This window comes from Danio aesculapii, chromosome 7 (genome assembly GCF_903798145.1).
Source record: "Danio aesculapii chromosome 7, fDanAes4.1, whole genome shotgun sequence".
NCBI classification, from domain to species: Eukaryota; Metazoa; Chordata; class Actinopteri; order Cypriniformes; family Danionidae; genus Danio; species Danio aesculapii.
In genome coordinates this window covers 4,804,637-4,827,403 of record NC_079441.1, presented here as the reverse complement: position 1 = coordinate 4,827,403, position 22,767 = coordinate 4,804,637, and the positions used below count along the sequence as shown (strand labels likewise).

General features: G+C 34.6%; 1 protein-coding gene across 1 annotated transcript in view; it reads left to right on the top strand.

Moving 5' to 3' along the window:
* si:ch1073-220m6.1 (uncharacterized) overlaps positions 1-22,035 on the top strand; it is a 25,841-nt gene extending 3,806 nt beyond the window's left edge. Inside the window, exons 2-7 of the mRNA XM_056460951.1 lie at positions 2,968-3,073; positions 8,031-8,330; positions 13,226-13,471; positions 19,086-19,237; positions 19,313-19,402; positions 21,838-22,035. Coding sequence (XP_056316926.1) covers positions 3,034-3,073; positions 8,031-8,330; positions 13,226-13,471; positions 19,086-19,237; positions 19,313-19,402; positions 21,838-22,002 — 993 coding nt within the window. The 5' untranslated portion in view covers positions 2,968-3,033 and the 3' untranslated portion in view covers positions 22,003-22,035. The remainder of the gene's footprint in view (positions 1-2,967; positions 3,074-8,030; positions 8,331-13,225; positions 13,472-19,085; positions 19,238-19,312; positions 19,403-21,837) is intronic.
* Positions 22,036-22,767: the final 732 nt, after the last annotated feature.

Here is a 22,767-nt window from a genome sequence, read left to right as displayed (position 1 = left end):
TAAGCAAAGCGTACTCCCTGACACACTCTGCTAACTGCAAAACAAAACCCAAACGCATTCAGCAGCTCTAGCTTTCATGTACAGTTTTTAATTTCATTGAAGCCTGAACCTCCTATGGTAAAGATGTGTAATTATAATCCATCCGTCCATTTTTTTATTCAATATGTTTTCCATTGACTTGTTGCACTGTGCATACTGTTAACCTTAAAAAATAAAACTAAAGCAACTTCAGAGGCAAGTCTTGCATCGGTGCTCTATGATTATTATGGTGGCTTGAAAAGCCAGCATACTGTTATCTATCTTAAACTTATTATTATTCTTCTTCTTCTTCTTCTGAGACTAATTTCTAAGTGTATCTCCTCCTAGGCCTTTCAAGCTACATACTTCAAACTTTCGTCAAACCTTCGAACTGGTCTGACTCGGGTTGCTATATCTTTTCTAACTGATCCGACCTTGGGTTTTCCGAAAAACGACCCAGAAAAATCCCAAAAGTCTCATTGACTTAACATTGGGTCAAACTTTGTGAGCTCATAACTCTGCATCAGACTGTCCTACAGACTTCTAACTGGACTCATTTAACTCAGTCTAGCCAGCAGCCAATAACTGATGACTTTTTAACTTACTAGCCACTCCCTAGCAACCACTTACAGCACCCTAGCAACTGTCCCATAGACTTCCATTGTAAAAGACTCCCATTTACTTAACATTGGATCAACCTTTGTGAGCTCATAACTCTGCATCAGACTGTCCTACAGACTAGAGTCTGGCCTCATTCAACTCAGTCTAGCCAGCAGCCAATCACTGATTACCTTTAAACTTACTAGCCACTCCCTAGCAACCAATTTCAGCACCCTAGCAACTGTCCCAGAGACTGTGACTAGCTATTCTAACACACGCTAACAGTTTTAACATCCTACTGACATGCTAATCTTGCTAGAAAGGTGCTAGCAACACGATAGTGACATGCTAGTCATGCTAGTAACATGCTAATTCATGCTAGAATCATGCTAACAACATGCTAATTCATGCTAGAAACAAGCTGAATCATGCTAGAATCATGCTAGTAACATGCTTATTACATGCTAATTAATGCTAGAATCATGCTAGTTACATGCTAATTCATGCTAGAAACATGCTAATTCTTGCTAGAATCATGCTAACAACATGCTAATTCATGCTAGAAACATGCTAGTAACATGCTAATTCATGATAGAAACATGCTAGAATCATGCTAGTAACATGCTAATTCATGCTAGAAACATGCTAGTAACATGCTAATTCATGCTAGAATCATGCTAGTAACATGCTAATTCATGCTAGAATCATGCTAGTAACATGCTAATTCATGCTAGTAACATGCTAATTCATGCTAGAATCATGCTAATAACTTGCTAATTCATGCTAGAATCATGCTAGTAACACGCTAATTCATGCTAGAATCATGCTAATAACATGCTAATTCATGCTAGAATCATGCTAGTAACATGCTAATTCATGCTAGAATCATGCTAGTAACATGCTAATTCATGCTAGAATCATGCTAATAACATGCTAATTCATGCTAGAATCATGCTAGTAACACGCTGATTCATGCTAGAATCATGCTAGTAACATGCTAATTCATGCTAGAATCATGGTAGTAACATGCTAATTCATGCTAGAATCATGCTAGTAACATGCTAATTCATGCTAGAAACATGCTAATAACATGCTAATTCATGCTAGAATCATGCTAGTAACATGCTAATTCATGCTAGAATCATGCTAGTAACATGCTAATCCATGCTAGAATCATGCTAGTAACATGCTAATTCATGCTAGTAACATGATAATTCATGCTAGAATCATGCTAATAACTTGCTAATTCATGCTAGATTCATGCTAGTAACACGCTAATTCATGCTAGAATCATGCTAATAACATGCTAATTCATGCTAGAATCATGCTAGTAACATGCTAATTCATGCTAGAATCATGCTAGTAACATGCTAATTCATGCTAGAAACATGCTAGTAACATGCTAATTCATGCTAGAATCATGCTAGTAACATGCTAGTTCATGCTAGAATCATGCTAATAACATGCTAATTCATGCTAGAAACATGCTAGTAACATGCTAATTCATGCTAGAATCATGCTAGTTACATGCTAATCCATGCTAGAATCATGCTAGTAACATGCTAATTCATGTTAGAATCATGCTAGTAACATGCTAATTCATGCTAGAATCATGCTAGAAACATGCTAATTCATGCTAGAATCATGCTAATAGCATGCTAATTCATGCTAGAATCATGCTAGTAACATGCTAATTCATGCTAGAATCATGTTAGTAACATGCTAATTCATGCTAGAAACATGCTAGTAACATGCTAATTCATGCTAGAATCATGCTAGTAACATGCTAATTCATGCTAGAAACATGCTAATTCATGCTAGAATCATGCAAATTCATGCTAGAATCATGCTAGTAACATGCTAATTCATGCTAGAATCATGCTAGTTACATGCTAATCCATGCTAGAATCATGCTAGTAACATGCTAATTCATGCTAGAATCATGCTAATTCATGCTAGAAACATGCTAGTAACATGCTAATTCATGCTAGAATCATGCTAGTTACATGCTAATTTATGTTAGAATCATGCTAGTTACTTGCTAATTCATGCTAGTAACATGCTAATTCAGACTCGGCTTTTCAAGCCACCATAAAGTTTGTCCTCAAACTTTAATATCTAGTTTGAAATATACAAACAAATGATCAGTCCATCAGGCACTTAAAACTAGTGGAAAAAGTTAGTCACATGGCTATTCTTTTAAAAACAGCACCTACGCATTGCGCCTTCATCAGGGTGACACCAAATGTGTGCTGTTTTTAATAGGAAATGATCTGTAAAGCCTAGTTTGGCATTAAACTGCACTACTGACTTTAACTTCTGTATTTCTTGCTGGTTTCCGGCCTGCAGGTGTTGAACAGGAAATCTCAACAGGAAATTCGTACATCTTCAGTCTTGAAAGTAACGCTGACAACTATGAAACTCATTCTGTGGTGCTTTTTCTGCTTCAGTTTAAGTGAGTATCTATTATATAAAGGGCTTACCAGCTCTATACATCCACTTACAGGTGTGTGACGTTTTTTGTGACGATTCAAACCCATTTGGCATGCTTTCCGATGTAAAACACACACAAAAAAATATGATATTTGTAATAATCTCCCTTTTAATTGTTCTTTCATTAAAAGCATGCAACATCAAAGTTCCCTCTATACTTTGTAAAGTGCACAACATTACAAGTCTTTCGAAGGGCCTTTAACCCTTTAACTCTGTCCGCTCTACAGTTTTAACGAATGATTGCTTTAATTTATGGTTTACACACACACACAGCATTGCTGGTTTACAAATAATCCTGTTGCACTACTACACTTGATTTTGGTTTTACTGTAAAAAACAAACAACAAAGCATGTTAAATGAGAATCTGACATATTTTATGGCATACGTCAAAAATAAAGATGATTTCAAGAGTTCACACTTAGATAATGCTCGACTACGATAGCAGGTTTGGCATGCTGTCCTGGGAGAGAACCCTGAGCTCGGAGATAGATGAGCTCAAGGTTCCCGCCTGGTTAATGAGCATTAGGAGGGACACAAGATCAGGTGTTTCTCGAATGTACCCTGCTTCTGGCTAAAGGGTAATACTGGTTGGTTAGGCATGTATACGCTGGGTGCTTGTGACTGTATTCTGATTCACTTATGTACATGTTTTTGAACTGTGGGAGGAAACCGGAGGACCCGGAGAAAACCCGCGCAAACACAGGGAGAACATGCAAACTCCGCGCAGGAAGTGCCAACTGGTTCGAATAGGACTTGAACCTGTGGCCCTCTTGCTGCGAGGCAACAGTGCTAATCACTGAGCCACCGTGTTGCCTAATCAAAGAGGAGGAGGGATTTTTTCTTGGTGGGGGAGTTTAACGATTATAGTTAAGCTCGACAGACTTAAGTACATTTTGATTGTCAACTTATTAAAAGCCTGAACACATTTACAGCTTGACATTATTAATGTGCACACATGCACAGCTTTTATCATGGTTGAGTCAGCTATACATGTATTAACATAATTTAGTAGTAAGCAGAGATGTATAGTAACGAAGTAGAACTACTTCACTACTGTACTTAAGTACTAAAAGGCAGTATCTGTACTTTACTGGAGTATTGTTTTTTTTCTCCTACTTCCACTTTTACTTAAGTACATATTTTCGATGAGTTTAATACTTTTACTCCGATATTTTATGAGCTGCATCGTTACTCGTTACTAGAGGTGTCAAAATGGTCGATATCGGTTCAGTAATAGATCACAACGGTTATTACGTACTGACGTCATTTATCTCCTATGTGCGGTGTCGCAATACTATGGCGAAGGACAGAGGCGCGAGGGCGAGTAAAGGCGGCACAGCACACGAGCCGCTATTTCACTACTACAGAGAAATGTTGTGAGACTGCATCTCTGCCTCTCTCACTTTGGACATTTGACCCGCTGGCCTGTTTGTGAGGTAACTTTTCATCTCCTCTTGGCTGTTAAAGCGATACTTGTGGATCCAGACCTGGGCGTGTATGAGGTGCAAGTTTTCTCCACTGTGTCTATTATAGATTACCTGTGATAACCACGTATTATACATATATAGATTGTAACCGCGGCTGTTCTTCCCGCCATCAGTGAACAACGCTTTCATTTCTAAAGCCGATAGCAGCCCTTTCTGTTGAGAAGGTGAAGACAATAACCAATCAAAGGGGTGTAAGACCTCGTCTTTCAGCGTTAAAAAAGCAGGCGGGAGAATATTTACATTAGTTTATTTGCTATAAATGCTCATGCTGTCTTCTGTGCATGAGTTTTGTTTGATACATTCAGAAAGAGTGTTTTCTTTGAGCAGGTCAAATTAAAGGTACAGTTCATATATCTTACTGCTGTATTAAAGGACACAATTTTATTACAAGTAACCATTTAACTGTCACACCAAGAAAAAAACCAATAGAATTTTTTTATTTATTGCATTTCTTAACTCCTAATGTCGCTAGTTAACACAATCAATACATTTTCCCCCAACACATCCCATAATTTCTAAAATATCAGCCTCTACCAAATGGTTGAGATGTTGGTTTATGGTAAAAGTACCAGAATGAATAAATATACTATAAAAATATGAAGTTTAAGACCAATTTAATTAAAACATAATCAAAATGAAACATTTTTGAATACTAAATCATAGCCATAAGCCATAAAATATTTCAGATTTTCATTTAACACAGTAATATACACGTTTTCTTTTTTTTTTACAATAAAATCAAAATCAAGTGAATTAGACCGTTCGTTTACAGCGTTTACAACCAGTAAATTGTGCTCCGAAAATGGGTTTCAATAGCGTTTTGAGTGGATTATGGTCTGTTTTTGTGACACACAACTTTGAAAGGTGTGTGTTAAAGCTGTTATAATCTGTCAGATCTGTGGTTCAAGCGTGAGAGAAAAACAGTATCGTAAGTCATGTTTCTTTTCATTCTGCTTAATGACGTGCCCCCAAAAAAGAGATTTAAAATAAACAAAACAATGTGATGTCTTTTGACTGCATTCTTTAATAACTACATTACACAATACTTGTACTTTTACTTTCAGTACTTGAGTAGTAAATTTTGAAATAAACTACTTGCAATACTTAAGTACAAAAAATGTTGAATACTTTAGTACTTCCACTTAAGTATGGTACTTAAAGAGCACTTTTACTTCTACTCAAGTCTCTTTTTGATAGAGTACTTGTACTTTTACTTAAGTCTGGGTCTCTAGTACTTTATACATCTCTGGTAGTAAGTAACATAGGGTATAGATCACTTGGAAGTTGGAACAAAGAAATAAAATAAGTCCTCTGTAACATCTCAGCACTCTAATAGGCCTGGGAAGACTCTTATCTAAAAATTGTTTAAGAAATATGTAATGGCACAATTTTAAATGGATAGTTGACCTGTTTGTTGTTATGTATGAATTTTGCATTTTAATATTTTTATCAGTCTTGTTATTATGTATGAATGTAATTTTGTGTTGTGTTCGATGGACCCCAGGAGGAATAGCCACTACCTTATAGTGGCTAATGGGGATCCTGATTAATAAAATAAAAAATATCTACAGAAATAATAAGAGATCATGCATTAAAATATTTATTTTTCTCGTTCATGACTTGATTTTTTCATGATCTCGACATAACAAAAGTTGTTTTCTCGTTATCACAACTTGATTTTTTAGCTTTTATTTATTGCAACATGCAACACATTATAGGAGTTCAGAACATCCATAATCATACAAGAGCAAATGAGCGGCCTCATGATTAATTTAATTCATTTTATTTCTCACAATGTAGATTGCGTCAAAGCAGCTTAACATAGACGTTCTAGTCAATCCAGCCTCCGGCGCCTAGACTGCAGCTGTGCACAAGACGTTTGGCCAGTGGAGACATGGTTGTGCATAACTGAGTCTGGTTTCTCTCGAGGTTTTTTAATTCTTCACTTTCGCCAATTGGTGAATTTTTTTCCTCGCCGCTGTCGCCACTAGCTTGCATGGTTCGGGATCTGTAGAGCTGCGCATCCATGGATTTGCTCTTCAGTGTTTAGACTCTCAGTAGTGATTATTAAACCACACTGAGCTAAACTGAACTTAAACACTGAAGTTTAGGTGAAAGTCCAAACACAACTTTAGCATGTGGTTGCATGTGAAGATCCTCCTTTGAGGTCTTGTTGGGCTCAGGCATAGATCTTCAGCCTCATTCTGAAGCTATTAAACATTTTGTATGAGATACAGATCCACATTTAACTCCTTTTGTGCTGACAAAATAGAACTGATTTAACAGATATTTTTCATAAAATGTTTATTTTTCTCTCAAACACACACACAAGGACACACATGCATGCACAAGAAAGGCCAATCCAAAAGCAAATGTTGTCAATCTCTATATACTGTATGCGCTTGGAGTTCTGTGGTGTGGTTATTTTAACTATGGTTGTATTTCTGAATATACATCTATGACTATGATAGACGAATAGGAGATGCAGTTTAGTCCCTGTCAGAATTTTTAACCACAATATATTGTGTTCAATAAAAAGTCACAAGAGGATTTTCAATGCCAACAATATTAGTAATTTATGATAGACCAAAGAATAATTCAATTCAGAGCTCTGGGTCGCATCTGTCCCTTCTTTACAACAATGCAATGCAGGAATTAAATTCAGGAGGTTCGCAACCACCCTGCATTTCCCTGACTCCATTATTTATACACAACTGATATTAAAAGGTGGAGTTTTGGTGGAATTTGCACTTGTCAATCATTCTCCAATCCTCTGGCAGCCACACCCAAACATACTTCCTCTTTCCTACCAACTTCTCTGCGCACATAAGCTGACGTTATTACCACTTAATGCATGCTCTGAAACATTCTGTCTTCACACCTTTAAGCACATCTCATTGTACAGGAATGCTTTGGGAGAAGTTATTTTTTATGTCGCTGTATCTTTCCAGAAAAATGCTAATTAGTATTCAAGCATGTCCAACACAATCTCACGGCAATTCGTAACTTTTTTTTTAGTGGCTAATTCGTACGATCTAATTCGTACAATTTAGTACGATTTGCTCATTCTCCAATGACGGTTGGGTTTAGGGGCGGGGTTAGGTGCCACGCCTCCTTTTTAAAATCGTACCATTTCGTACGACTGAACTCGTACGAATTAGCCACTAAACTGTCAAAATGTAAAATACTTACGTTTTCTCGTGAGATCAGGCTGGCATGTCACACAAGAGAAGTTTGGTTAATATATCACTGAGCAATGTATGTGTGTATATATGTATATATATATGTATATATATATATATATATATATATATATATATATATATATATATATATATATATATATATATTTATATTTATTTATTTAATAAAAAGTAAAAGAGGCAAGTAATGAAAAGTTAATTTCTTTTTTCCCAACATCTTCCTTGCAGATTTTGCTGCCGAATGCCAAGAGATTCTATATGGATTGCATGGAAAACCAATCCATCTGAGGATCAGCCTCAGAAATCAGTCCCTGCAGAAAAAGGACATCACATGGCGACGATTCAACAAGCAGCAGTTACTTGCAAGCTCTAAAGGAATTCACCCTGATTTGCAGAAGAGGATGACGTTTAACTCTTCAGATTTGTCTTTGACCATAAATAAGCTTAATGAAAGTGACAGTGGATTATACGAGGCCCTTCTGAACTGGGAAAAAGACACAGTGGCTGCATACACAATAATAGTGGAAAGTAAGATCAGTTCATCTATGAATCTTCAGTAAATGAACACTGTAAAATATATCCATTAATTAACAGTTTCGGCATTCTGTGATTTAGTTTCTTTACGGTTATGAATTGCTTTATAGGAACTTCATCTCTGGTCTGTCGACATTTGATGTAGAAAAATATATTGTATAATAAATAATATATAGGAAATTAAGTCCTTAAATCCGCATGAACTGGAAGAACTTATTAAAGTATACTGATGTACTTCCAACTGCAACAGAATATTTAGTTGGCGCAAGTGCTTTATTTTGCATATCATTTACTCATAGCAAACTAATGGTAAGATGGTCGTGGTTAAGAATATTAATATACAGTGGAAGCCCTGAAGTTAACAGCAACTAAGGGTCCCAGAAGCAGATGGCATACCTTTCAATACTGGGATGTAAATATAGGGGACAAAAATGATCTTCAAATGGTAGAATACATAGCAAACGTAAGAAAATATTGACAATAAAATAACAGGTTTAGCCTTTTTAAAATCAATGGCCTATACAGAAATGAAAGTTGTACAATGTTGTTCACTTTTTATTCGCTGTAATTAAATATTGATTGAAAGTTACTATAGTTATTTAGTGAAGAGCTGCAAATGACTCTCTCGTTTTGTTTGATAACAGAAGTGTGAAGAATAATGCTCATATCCAGTCCAAACTTGGTCCTGGAGGGCCGTTGTCCTGCAAAGTTTAGTTCCAACCCCAGTGAGACACACCTGGACAAGCTAATCAAGCTCTTACTAGGCCAGGGGTGTTCAAACTCGGTCCTGGAGGACCGGTGTCCTGCAGATTTTAGCTCCAACTTGCCTCAACACACCTGCACGGATGTTTCTAGAAAGCCTAGTAAGTGCTTGATTAGCTAGCCCAGGTGTGTCTGATTGGGGTTGGAACTAAACTTTGCAGGACACCGGCCCTCCAGGAACGAGCTTGGACATGCCTGTTGTACAATCTTGTTCACTTTTTATTCGCTGTAATTAAATATTGATTGAAAGTTACTATAGTTATTTAGTGAAGAGCTGCAAATGACTCTCTCGTTTTGTTTGATAACAGAAGTGTGAAGAATAATGCTCATATCCAGTCCAAACTTGGTCCTGGAGGGCCGTTGTCCTGCAAAGTTTAGTTCCTACCCCAATGAGACACACCTGGACAAGCTGATCAAGCTCTTACTAGGCCAGGGGTGTCCAAACTCGGTCCTGGAGGATCGGTGTCCTGCAGATTTTAGCTCCAACTTGCCTCAACACACCTGCAAGGATGTTTGTAGAAAGTCTAGTAAGAGGTTGATTAGATAGCTCAGGTGTGTCTGATTGGGGTTATAACTAAACTTTGCAGGACAGCGGCCATCCAGGACCGAATTTGGACATGCCTGTACTAGGCTTTCTAGAAACTTCCTTGCAGGTGTGTTGAGGCAAGTTAGAGCTAAAATCTGCAGGACACCGGCCCTCCAGGACCGAGTTTGGACACCACTGCTATTTAGGAGAAAAATTGTTGTTTAAAATAAAGCATGCAGGACGGACATGTTTACATATTATTAAATGTAACAGTCACACACTCAAATCCCAAAGTGTCCACTTTCGCTCCTCTTTAAATGGCGTGTAAGCTGATCTGGGAACAGTTTATCATACAGAGTATATGTTTGTCAGTCAGCGCTAATACATCCATTCACTGATTCAGAAGTTGCATAGGAAGGGCGACAGTCGACGCACAGGTTTAATTGGAAAGAAAGTGAATGCAGACGTTTTTATATGAATTTCAAGTGCTTTCAAGCCAAAATAAAGCGAAAGTTATATCACATTTGAGATCGGATCTGTGTTGATGGTACTTTCACTATTCATAAAAAGATTTTAAAAAACGAGAGAAATATGGGAAAATACTTAAACAGGGTGATAGCGGGATAGAATGGTAAAATATGAGAGAATTCCAGCAAAGATAGGAGGGTTGACAGGTATGAGATGGTCAGATTTTAATTGAAGATTATCAAAAAATGTTTTTTTTTTGGTTTTGTTTTTTTTACAGTGAATTAATTAGCACAGATTAATTATTCACCTTAATGCGAGCTACCTAAATAAATATTGTACATTTTGATTTAATGTAGACTTTAAAATAACTTAAATAAATATCGTACATTTTGATTTAATGTAGACTTTAAAATAACTTAAATAAATATCGTACATTTTGATTTAATGTAGACTTTAAAATAACTTAAATAAATATCGTACATTTTGATTTAATGTAGACTTTAAAATAACTTAAATATTGTACATTTTGATTTAATGTAGACTTTAAAATAACTTAAAATAAATATCGTACATTTTGATTTAATGTAGACTTTAAAATAACTTAAAATAAATATCGTACATTTTGATTTAATGTAGACTTTAAAATAACTTAAATATTGTAGATTTTGATTTAATGTAGACTAAAATAACTTAAATATTGTACATTTTGATTTAATGTAGACTAAAATAACTTAAATATTGTACATTTTGATTTAATGTAGACTTTAAAATAACTTAAATAAATATTGTACATTTTGATTTAATGTAGACGTTAAAATAACTTAAATAAATATCGTACATTTTGATTTAATGTAGACTTTAAAATAACTTAAATATCGTACATTTTGATTTAATGTAGACTTTAAAATAACTTAAATATTGTAGATTTTGATTTAATGTAGACTAAAATAACTTAAATATTGTACATTTTGATTTAATGTAGACTAAAATAACTTAAATATTGTACATTTTGATTTAATGTAGACTTTAAAATAACTTAAATAAATATTGTACATTTTGATTTAATGTAGACTTTAAAATAACTTAAATAAATATTGTACATTTTGATTTAATGTAAACTTTAAAATAACTTAAATAAATATTGTACATTTTGATTTAATGTACTTTAAAATAACTTAAATAAATATCGTACATTTTGATTTAATGTAGACTTTAAATTATCTTAAATATCGTACATTTTGATTTAATGTAGACTTTAAAATAACTTAAATATTGTACATTTTGATTTAATGTAGACTTTAAAATAACTTAAATATTGTACATTTTGATTTAATGTAGACTTTAAAATAACCTAAATATTGTACATTTTGATTTAATGTAGACTAAAATAACTTAAATATTGTACATTTTGATTTAATGTAGACTTTAAAATAACTTAAATAAATATTGTACATTTTGATTTAATGTAAACTTTAAAATGACTTAAATAAATATTGTACATTTTGATTTAATGTATTTTAAAATAACTTAAATAAATATCGTACATTTTGATTTAATGTAGACTTTAAATTATCTTAAATATCATACATTTTGATTTTAATGTAGACTTTAAAATAACTTAAATATTGTACATTTTGATTTAATGTAGACTTTAAATTATCTTAAATATCATACATTTTGATTTAATGTAGACTTTAAAATAACTTAAATAAATATTGTACATTTTGATTTAATGTAGACTTTAAAGTAACTTAAATATCGTACATTTTGATTTAATGTAGACTTTAAAATAACTTAAATAAATATTGTACATTTTGATTTAATGTAGACTTTAAAATAACTTAAATATCGTACATTTTGATTTAATGTAGACTTTAAAATAACTTAAATAAATATTGTACATTTTGATTTAATGTAGACTTTAAAATAACTTAAATCTTGTACATTTTGATTTAATGTACTTTAAAATAACTTAAATCTTGTACATTTTGATTTAATGTACTTTAAAATAACTTAAATATTGTACATTTTGATTTAATGTAGACTTTAAAATAACTTAAATATCGTAGTTTGATTTAATGTAGACTTTAAAATAACTTAAATAAATATCGTACATTTTGATTTAATGTAGACTTTAAAATATCTTAAATATTGTACATTTTGATTTAATGTAGACTTTAAAATAACTTAAATAAATATCGTACATTTTGATTTAATGTAGACTTTAAAATAACTTAAATATTGTACATTTTGATTTAATGTAGACTTTAAAATATCTTAAATATTGTACATTTTGATTTAATGTAGACTTTAAAATAACTAAAATAATTATCGTACATTTTGATTTAATGTAGACGTTAAAATATCTTAAATATTGTACATTTTGATTTAATGTAGACTTTAAAATAACTTAAATAATTATCGTACATTTTGATTTAATGTAGACTAAAATAACTTAAATATTGTACATTTTGATTTAATGTAGACTTTAAAATATTTTAAATATTGTACATTTTGATTTAATGTAGACTTTAAAATAACTAAAATAATTATCGTACATTTTGATTTAATGTAGACTTTAAAATATCTTAAATATTGTACATTTTGATTTAATGTAGACTTTAAAATAACTTAAATAATTATCGTACATTTTGATTTAATGTAGACTTTAAAAAATTCAGGGTTCCACGCAATCTATTTGTTTTGCGACAACATGAAGTGTTAGTTTTATTACTTAATAGTTTTTACAAATTTAAGTGGATTGAACATAAAACAATCAAGCCCCCCCAAATAAATAAATAAAAGTTAAGAATTGTGTTGTTTTAGCTCATTATAAATAAGTAAATAGTTTATACAAACAGCAAACATCTTTTTTGAGTGTACTGGTAATTTATTACAAGATTTTATACTATAATTACAACATCGATTCAGACAAAATATCACTTCAAACTATTAAAAAGGTCAATAAAAGACTTTTTCAACATCAAAAGTTGTTGGAAGAAAGATCAATTTCCTAAAAATCATTCTCAAATGAGAAAAACTCACAAATCATAAAATACAGAAAACTTGATGGATATTTCTTACAGTCAGCTCAGATGTTTATTTTTATAACTCATCTGTGTTCTTTTCCCAGACACCATCTCCGAGCCTGTAATCAAGGTGCATGACTTTAATTCGTCCACCGGGGAGTGTTTGGCCACAGTGAACTGCTCAGTGGACGGCAGCTGGGCCACGTATGACTGCCAAAAGAGTCACTGTACGGAGACACAGTCCTCCCTGTCCTCCATTAGCATCACTGTCACTGCAGCGGACCGAGGGATCCAGTGCCACGTCAACAACCACGTCAGCAGGAATCATTCAGAGGCTCCAAACATTGCGTGTAAGCATGACTTCTATTATCAAATCACTTTTACTGTCACATCATCAGCAGCAAGTGTGCATGAGTCAAAGCTTAGGCTCCAGACAGTGCAAAATACAATGACATACTCCAAAACAATACACTATTAACAGTTAAATACAGTCTGTAAAAACACAATAAATTCTTGGAAGAAAACACACACATGCACAAAAGTACACAGTCAAAAAGTTGTGCAAATGTGTACAGTTTGACTGTTGGTGGGTATTAAACCAGGATATAATGTATACAAGAATCAGAGAGTGAAATTCAATATTTTTGGGACCTTTTAAAAGACCATTTCCATACATTTTAAGACCTAATCACGACTTAACATGCATATTTACTAAATACTAATTAAGACTAGCGTCTTCAAAAAAACTCCTATTCAAGACAATTTAATTGAGAAGGGTGGGAACGAATAACAAGAGAATTATTTACCTGTCTAAACTTTTAAAAGGTTCAGAAGAGAACTTAAAACTATATATAAAAAGAAAACATGTGAGCCTTTAGCAAAGTCTGACCTTTAAACGAATTAATGAGACTCCCATTTAATACCAACTCACAGAGTTTATGAATGGTTTTATTTTAAATATCGAATTAATTTGTTGCAACAGAAGTTTACTACAAATAACAGTGAGCTAAAGTTGGTTTTATATTAGCACGTTCGTTCTAGGCCAACCTGTGACATGCTCCCTATTTGTTTACCACATGGTACTTTGAATATTCGGTCTGAAATCACATGTAAACATGATTTCAAAACAACATTAGCTCTATTTATTTGACTGAATAATGTACTTTGATAGTTATACTTTGAGTTCACTGTTTTAGTAAGGAATACCTTTTCTGAAATTATATTAAGGAGAATGTCCGAATGTGTGAATATAAAACCAATTTTACCTCAATATAAATAGAGATGAAATATACAAATAACAGATGAAATAGCAAAGAAATGATTCATTTGTTTTATGTTTTTAAGTACCAAAGCCTTCTTTTGTAATAAACCCATTTAATTTCCACAAAGATACCCTTTGTTAACATACACGAGTACAGGACACAAGAATTAATCCAGCCTACTGGGGTTTTCCTGATATTTGATGTTTTTTCGTCGAAGTCTTACCTCTTTTAAATCCACCATCTCTTCTACTTCTGTCACTGCTTCTGTAGAATTTTATGATGATTATCTACAGGAACCAATGGTATTTGAGTCAAAATAAGATAATTATTTAGAAGCTTATTTTAATTTAGTCCAGTGCTTGAAGTGGTAATCCCAATGTTTGAGGTAAGGGGCGGGAAAATTGGGCGGGCGCCTGAGAACACGTCAGAAGTGACAGTGCAACAGAGAAAAGTAATCATATGCTTAAAATACAGCGTGACATTACAAAGTTATCTTTGTGTACAGGCCCACTTCGAGCACTGGTTTCGTAATGTTTTCATATCCTACCTGTTACAATCCAACGCTCGGAAATCTGTGTGAACGGCAGAGCTCCGCGGTTGTGTTTGAAACACGCACGCTACTGTGAAATGCACGCCTGTGCGCATGCGTCAGTTGCGTCACTTGCGTTGGAATTCACGTAGCGAGTAGAACCATTTTTTGCATTTATTTTGGTGCCGTCTCTCCCAAAACATGCACGTTGTTTAAAAGCCCATAATAAAATTATTATCAAATATAATTATGAAATTGCAACCAGTTATTTCTCTATAGATAAAAGATGTTCTCCTTCCATTGTAAAAAATAAACAACAGGTCAATAATCAGCAACAGAATGAGCTTTATTCATCAAGTGTACGCAAACACACAAGACATTTTTTTTCAAGAGCTCAGGATACATACAGTACATACATACGTACATATTAATACTATTTCAAGTGTATACTGCATATCAAGAACACAGAATGACATTTAAACAATGGAAAATAAGGTAAGCAATAATAATAAGGGTTATCCACATAGATGGTTTATGTGCAATTTGTGCATTGCTGACTTTTTAACTGTACAAATAAGAAATAAAGATGTGTATATAAAAATAAATAAGTTAAAATAATAATATAAATGATATAAAATAATAAATAAGAGCTCGTTTCCAGAAGGATGTTGCTTCAAAACCAAATGCAATTGCATATTAATATCAATTTGTGAGTGATGTTGATGCCAAATAATTTTTAAATATATATATATATATATATACAGTAGATGCACGATGTAGCTTTTGCAAGCAGAAGCAAGAGACTGCTAGTCATTTATTTTGGCACTGCCCTATTTTATTAATTTTTTTTGGCAAAATGTGATTTTTATGTTAATAGTATTGATGAAAATGTTATTTTACATGGAAAGAGCTTTTTTCAGGATTTAATTTTGGAAAATTCCAAAGATAAGCAAAACCATTTTTCATATTACTTTTATTTTAATAGCCGGATTTCACATTCATTAATATAAATTTACAAGCAAAAACAAAACAAAACAAGTTTTATAGCATTTAAAAATTTAATTAATATAATTTCGAATCTACTTTGCCCTCAAAGAAACACAAAGCCACTCGAGTAATCCAAGTTTGTACGTTTTTCAATGTATTTCTGTGAAATTATTTGTATCTCTTCCTTGCATTTGAAATGGTTTGTTTGCTATAATTTTGTATTGAATATGCCGTCATTGTTCAATAAAACAAAGTGAAAAAGAGGAAGCAATCATTTGTTTTCCAGTGATGATTACAGTCAAATGTAATACACCGACAACATTGTTAAACTCAAGACTTAAGATTTTACAAGGTCACAGCAGACTTATTCTGGAACACGTCCCTGTTGTTAACCCATGATAACATTTTTATTTGCACATTAAAGCTATTAATAGCAATAATTACCACATCATGCAGTTTTTTCAATCTGTCACATCTGTTGAAACATGGTTTGTAAATCCCCTCTGGCTTCTCATGAAAGAAAAACAGAAGCAGAAGCAAATGTTTCCTGTTCAAGAATCTTTGGCTTTGCTATATCTAACTTTTCTTACTTTTGTCTTTTGATTTCTGTCTTGTTCCTAGTCCAAATATCCAAAAATTCTTAAATCAACAAGCATTTTTTAGACAAGTAATAAAAAATTGCCTTGTTTTAAGAAATAAAATGCCAAAATTAAAATAAAGTGCAAAATAATCAGCCAATGGAGTAAGCAAAATAATCTTCTTTTTCCTTTTGAGATAAGATTATTTTGCTAACCTGCTTGTTTTAAAGGGCCCATAGTTGACCTCTTTTTTATGATTTAATATTAATATTATGGTTCTTCTGAGTGTGCCAGTTTAGGTTCAGTTTAAAACACAATTCAGATTGTTTTATTATAATGTGTTAAAAAGTGTCATGTTGGGGGCGTGTCCACAGTTCGCTGATTTATGGGTGTGTTGCTTCACATGTAAATTAGTTTCGGCTTCCCGCAAACGTAACAAGGGGGCGGGGCCATGAGCTCACCCGCTCTGCGTTTGCAACAGAGTCTGACAGGCAGACGGAGAAGGAGAGAGAGGTACACCATTCAGTCGTACATGTACGACTCTGACACAGACCAAGCAGAGAGTACAAAATCATTTGTGTCTTTGTATAGTTTTACAGTCAACTGTGTGCTAGTTTCAAGTGCCGAGCTTGTACACAGAAACTAATAACCACGCACACTGAATTAACTTTGACTGAGGCACCGGATGCGCCACTCGAAGCCGCAACACGGCACACCAGACACTCTCTGTCGTGGCAGAAACATGAAGTGTCCCGAATCGCCGCGCCACGCATTTTTAAATTCTAAACATAGGTTTCTGCAGCAGTCCGCGGCGCCCAGCCGTCGACTTGAGTGTACCCTGATAGAAACCTATGTTTAGAATTCTAAAACGCATGCTAGTTAAGATCACAGGGAGCTTCTGGGATCGCAAGAAATGCAAACGACTGAAGTATAAGGTAGACTCAATGAGAAGTACACATGTTTGCAAACCTACCTAAAGATACAACCAATAATTCCGATTAGAGCGATAATGTGGAGAATATTGATCTTGTGTTGAGCCCAATGAGCCTTGCATCTAAAAATAGAGCTAGGGTGTTCCTTTAGTGATATCGCTTCGACTCACGCTGAAAATGGCGGACGTGAATCAACAAACTGAGGATATGATGACGCGCCTGTCAATCAATATTGGTGGGCGGGGGAACCGCACTCCTACGTAAAGTTGCGGTCGGTTTGAAAACCGCTCCAATTGGTCCACCATTTTTTATGTTGTTAAATTGAAAAAAAAGCACTGGGTGTGCTTATATCACCCCAAATATGACGGTCTATACACCATACATGCACATATGTCTGTCCAAACAGCTTGAAAAGTAGATTTTTTTACCATAGGTGCCCTTTAAGTGAAAAAATCACTTTGTTTTTGACATTATTTCTTGATACAATACAATACAATATGCTTTGCTTGTCTAGAAAATGCTTCTTGGCTTAAGAATTGTTTGATATATTTGGACTAGAAATGGGACAAAAAAAAAAACAAAGTAAGAAAAGCTTTTTTTTAAAGTGTAGACAAACTGAACCACTGGGTTAATTTTTTAAATATTTTTGGTTGACCTTTTGTCTACAGGCTATCATAAAAACAAAAACCTCAAAATTTCCTGAGAGGGATGCCAGGAACACGATTGAACTCAAAAAATCAGTTGTTTATTAGTCAAAATCATGGTTGAAACAAGTCTGCATTTGATATGAATATTTAATCAGACTGTTGATTGGTTACTTGTTATGTTACATACCAATAGCTACCATACCAATATTTGTTACATAGCAATATGTAGCTAATCTTGTTGTTCAGCTGCAATTAAATACTACAGTAACGTACTAAACATTAACATGACTTTCTGTTATAGCTTCTGTATATTAAAATCACTATATACAATATATGGGTGGCCCAGTGGGTAGCGCTGTCGACTGACAGCAAGAAGGTCATTGGTTTGAGCCCCGGCTGGGTCAGCTGGCATTTCTGTGTGGAGTTTGCATGTTCTGCCTGTATTGGCGTGGGTTTTTTTCCAAAGACATGCGCTATAGGTGAATTGGGTAAGCTATATTGTCCGTAGTGTATGTGTGTATGGTCCTCTAGGTTGGGGATTGAGCGTCAGGATTTCGTAAAAAAATTCGTTAAAAAAATTATGAATTAAAAAAAATGTTATGTTGTTACGAAACAGCAACATGGTGTGGCTAAATATCAACTCGATATAAACGGCTTATAAGCAATAAGTATATACAATATACAACTGATGTCGCAGATTAGGAAACAAAAAGCCATTTTAAGGGCCTTTTCTCTTCTCAAATAAACGTATTTTTATGTAATTATTGTAAAATACAACAAAACAACCAAGTAAAAATGAGCCTTGTGTAAACAGATACTTCTACACTGTAAAAAAAGTTGACTCAACTCAAAATTGTAAGGCAACTTGCTATTCTGAGTTGACTCAACATTCAACCCAAGCACTACACTTCACTTGATTTAAGTTGAGTCAACTCAAAAAAGCTCTGCAGCAAGTTGCCTTACAATTTTAAGTTGAGTCAACTTTTTTTTTAGAGTATAATGTGTTTTACTATTTCCATTCGTCCTCAGGCCATGAAAAGCAGCACAGTGAATTGCAACCTCCCCCACCGCTCATGTTTTGGGTCGTTATCGGGGTCTGTGTCGTGGTTTTGCTGGGCTTGATAATGACTTTGATAGGAGTAATTGTCAAGAAAAGAAACTCCTCAAAAATTCATCCACAGGTAAAAGTTCACTCAGAGTTTCTGTCACAATATTAATATTCTGCATTATGTTTTTAACAGTGTTCTCTTTCTTAGTCTCAGACGACTCACAGAATTGTGCAGAGTCCCTCGACATCTTCAGAAAACAACCCAGTAGCAACAATTTATGATGTTCCTGTCCGACATGTACGTATTATTGTGCAATTGAGTTTTAAAATTAACCTCATTTGTCTAGTATGTGCAGTTAAACGGATAGTATACCCAAAAATGAACATTCACAGTAATGGCCATACAAGATTACCCTTTTTTCTAGCAGTACAATATTAAAGAAGACTTTAAGCTGAATCTGTGGTCCTTGGAAGTCAATGGTCAACCCTTCAAAAACATACAATGAGTCCAATCAATAGCCATGACTCTCCTGATGATACACCGAGGTCTTGTGAAGCCAAACAATTGGTCTGTGCAAGAAATTGAGCATTATTTACAATATTATTAGCTTTATGAGATCATTTATCAGAATGGAGTCATGTCTGCGATTATAGTTGCTGCATCTTGGACAATCACGGGTAACAGCCAATGCTAACATTTGCCCAGACTCAGTTTGCTTTATTAGACTTCAATGTATCACCAGGTGCCTGTATTATGAAGGGAGATTAGCTGGCTAGCCAGTTAGGTTTTAGTTTTGTTTGAATGAATCCATGGGTCCCATGAATGCTCAGCTCAGCTGCTCTATCTTACCATGATTGCAGAGTGATTCGAGCTGACTTCATGTTACCTAAAACCCAACATGGGTGGAAACTAAACTGAAACTAAACTAGTCAGCTAACCCAGCTTCGTGGTACAGCCCCGGCAGCCAAAGGTGTTGATTTAGACTGTTTGTATGTGGGGTGACACAGTGGCTCAGTGGTTAGCACTGTTGCCTCACAGCAAGGTGTTTGCATTTTGTCCCTGTGTTGGCGTGGGTTTCCTCCGGGTGCTCCGGTTTCCCCAGCAGTCCAAACACATGCGCTATAGGGGAATTGAATAAGCTAAATTGGCCGTAGTGTATGATGAGTGTGTATGCATGTTTCCCAGCATCCGGCTGTGTAAAACATATGCTGGATAAGTTGGCGGTTCATTCCGCTGTGGTGACCAATGATGAATAAAGGGACTAAGACGAAGGAAAATGAATTTATGATGGTTTGTATGTATGTTAAATCAATCAAACAGGAGGACCATTTACTTGGGTTATCTCCAAGGAGCATGGATTCAGCCTAAAACATCATTAAATAGGTGGTCCAATGCGATTTCATGCATACAGAGTTATTTACACAGTTAAAGTGTTGGACTCTCATGCTCAAGCATGGGTCAAGTTAAAAAAAAATCTTACTTTCGGATGGTATCGAATTTCACAATTCTTTTTTGAGCCTGAATTTCTGTTAAGCAACAAAGAGAGGATTTCTTATGGCCGCTTCTCCTGGAAAATTGCGTGTGTGAATAGTGTGAGAGCGCACCTATCACCCCACAACAGTGCTTAGCTGAGATTGAGTCTCACAACGTGTGATTTTGATGTAAGGGAAGGCTCAAAATTCGAAGAAAAATGTCTGTAACCCCAGCAAAAAAACCTTTAATTAATTTAAAGTACTGAAAGGATTTAATGTTTGACAAGTCTCTCTGGCTTGTCATGGTAGTCGGTGAAGCTGCCACTCTACTGCACACTGTAGACCATTGAAAATCTGTAAAATTAATAATTCCTTACATTTATAAAACCCCTTAATGAACATTCAAAGTGTTTACACATTTTTGGAGGGAATCTTCTCATCCACCACCAGTGTGCAGCATCCACCTGGATGACGCGACGGCACACACCAGCTGATTGGTGGAGAGGAGACCAATGTGTTGAAGCCAATTATGATAAGGGGATAGTTATGAGGCTATGATGGACAGAGGCCAGTGGGCAAATTTGGCCAGGATGCCAGGGTTAAACCCCTACTCTTTTTCATAGGACATCCTGGGATTTTTAATGACCACAGAGAGTCCGGACCTCGTTTTAATGTCTCATCTGAAAGACTGCGCTCACTGAGCAGTATAGAGTCCCCATCAATATACTGGGGTGTTAGGACCCACACAAACCACAGGTTGACCGCCCCCTGCTGGCCTCACTAACACCACTTCCAGCAGCAACCTAGTTATCCCATGTAGTCTCCCATCCAAGTCCTGACCAGGCGCAGCCCTGCTTGGCTTCAGTGGGTGACCATGTGAGAGTTGCAGAGAACTAGCCGCCGGCATTTGTCTTCAAAGTATTAAAAAAACGAAAGACTTTCAGGAGAAAAGATGGACACAGTACTATTCCATAGGCCCTCAAATTTAATATGAGGATAGGCAAGGTGAGTATGATACATCCCCTTCTTAAATCCCCTTTAATGTTTTACAAAATTTTACCAAACGATGATATTTGAAAGCACCAAACATGTCCATAACCCAACAAGAAGACTCTGCCCCTTTATATCTCCACTATCATTTCCAGACACGCCCCTCACTGCTGATTGGATGCCGGTGTGTTTTGAGACTCTGTTGTCAAAATTGTTTTACCTTTATATCTCTGTCTGACCTGTTTATTTGTTGATTTGCATCTTTCTCAGCCCAAGGCTCCTCGAGCAGACAGTGAGGAGGTGATGACAGAAAACAAAGAGGAACCGCAGCCCGGACTCGACCGAACGCTTAAAGTAAGAGCGACAGTTCACCAGACTGAAGACGATGATCCAGGAAAGATCAATACGGTTTACTGCAAACTAGGAGAAATCTGACCAGACCCCTCACCTCACTGAAGCCATACAACTTTTTAGGATATATAATATATATATATATATATATATATATATATATATATATATATATATATATATATATACATACATATACATATATACATATACATATATACATATACATATATATGTTTTTATTATGTTTTATATGTCTGCATGGTGCCTTTAGTCGAATAATCTGAGAAAAAAAAGCATTATTAAATTGCTGTGCCTTTTAAACAGTTCAGTACACCGAAATAGAGATTCACTGGATTTACTATATTTTTAAAGGTATAAGTGGTTGGAAACAATTCATTTTGGCTGAATTTGAACAAACTATGTAAGTTGAACATTACTACATTTATTGTGTTTGTTTACATTCAGCACATATACAATGTTTGCAACCACTTATACCTTAAACTCTTTATATTGAATCCAATTATATATTGAATCAGTGTATTCTGCTTATTGTGTGTTGCATGTTTAGTCCTGCTACTGTTAGTGTGTTTCATATCTTTTGTTGAAATCAGATTTTGTGTAAAAATATATACATTTTTTGTGTATTTTAGTGTGTCATAGTGTCTTCCAGTGAAAGAAAAATCATTAATTGGATTTACTAATTTTGTATGGAAAGTGGTTAAACAATTTATATGGACTGAATTTAATCAAAGAAATTAGGTTGAACATTTTTAAATTTTGTAGTTCGTAACTTTTTAATTTAGTGGCTAATACTTATTTGTACATTTCAGTCTGATTTACTTTACA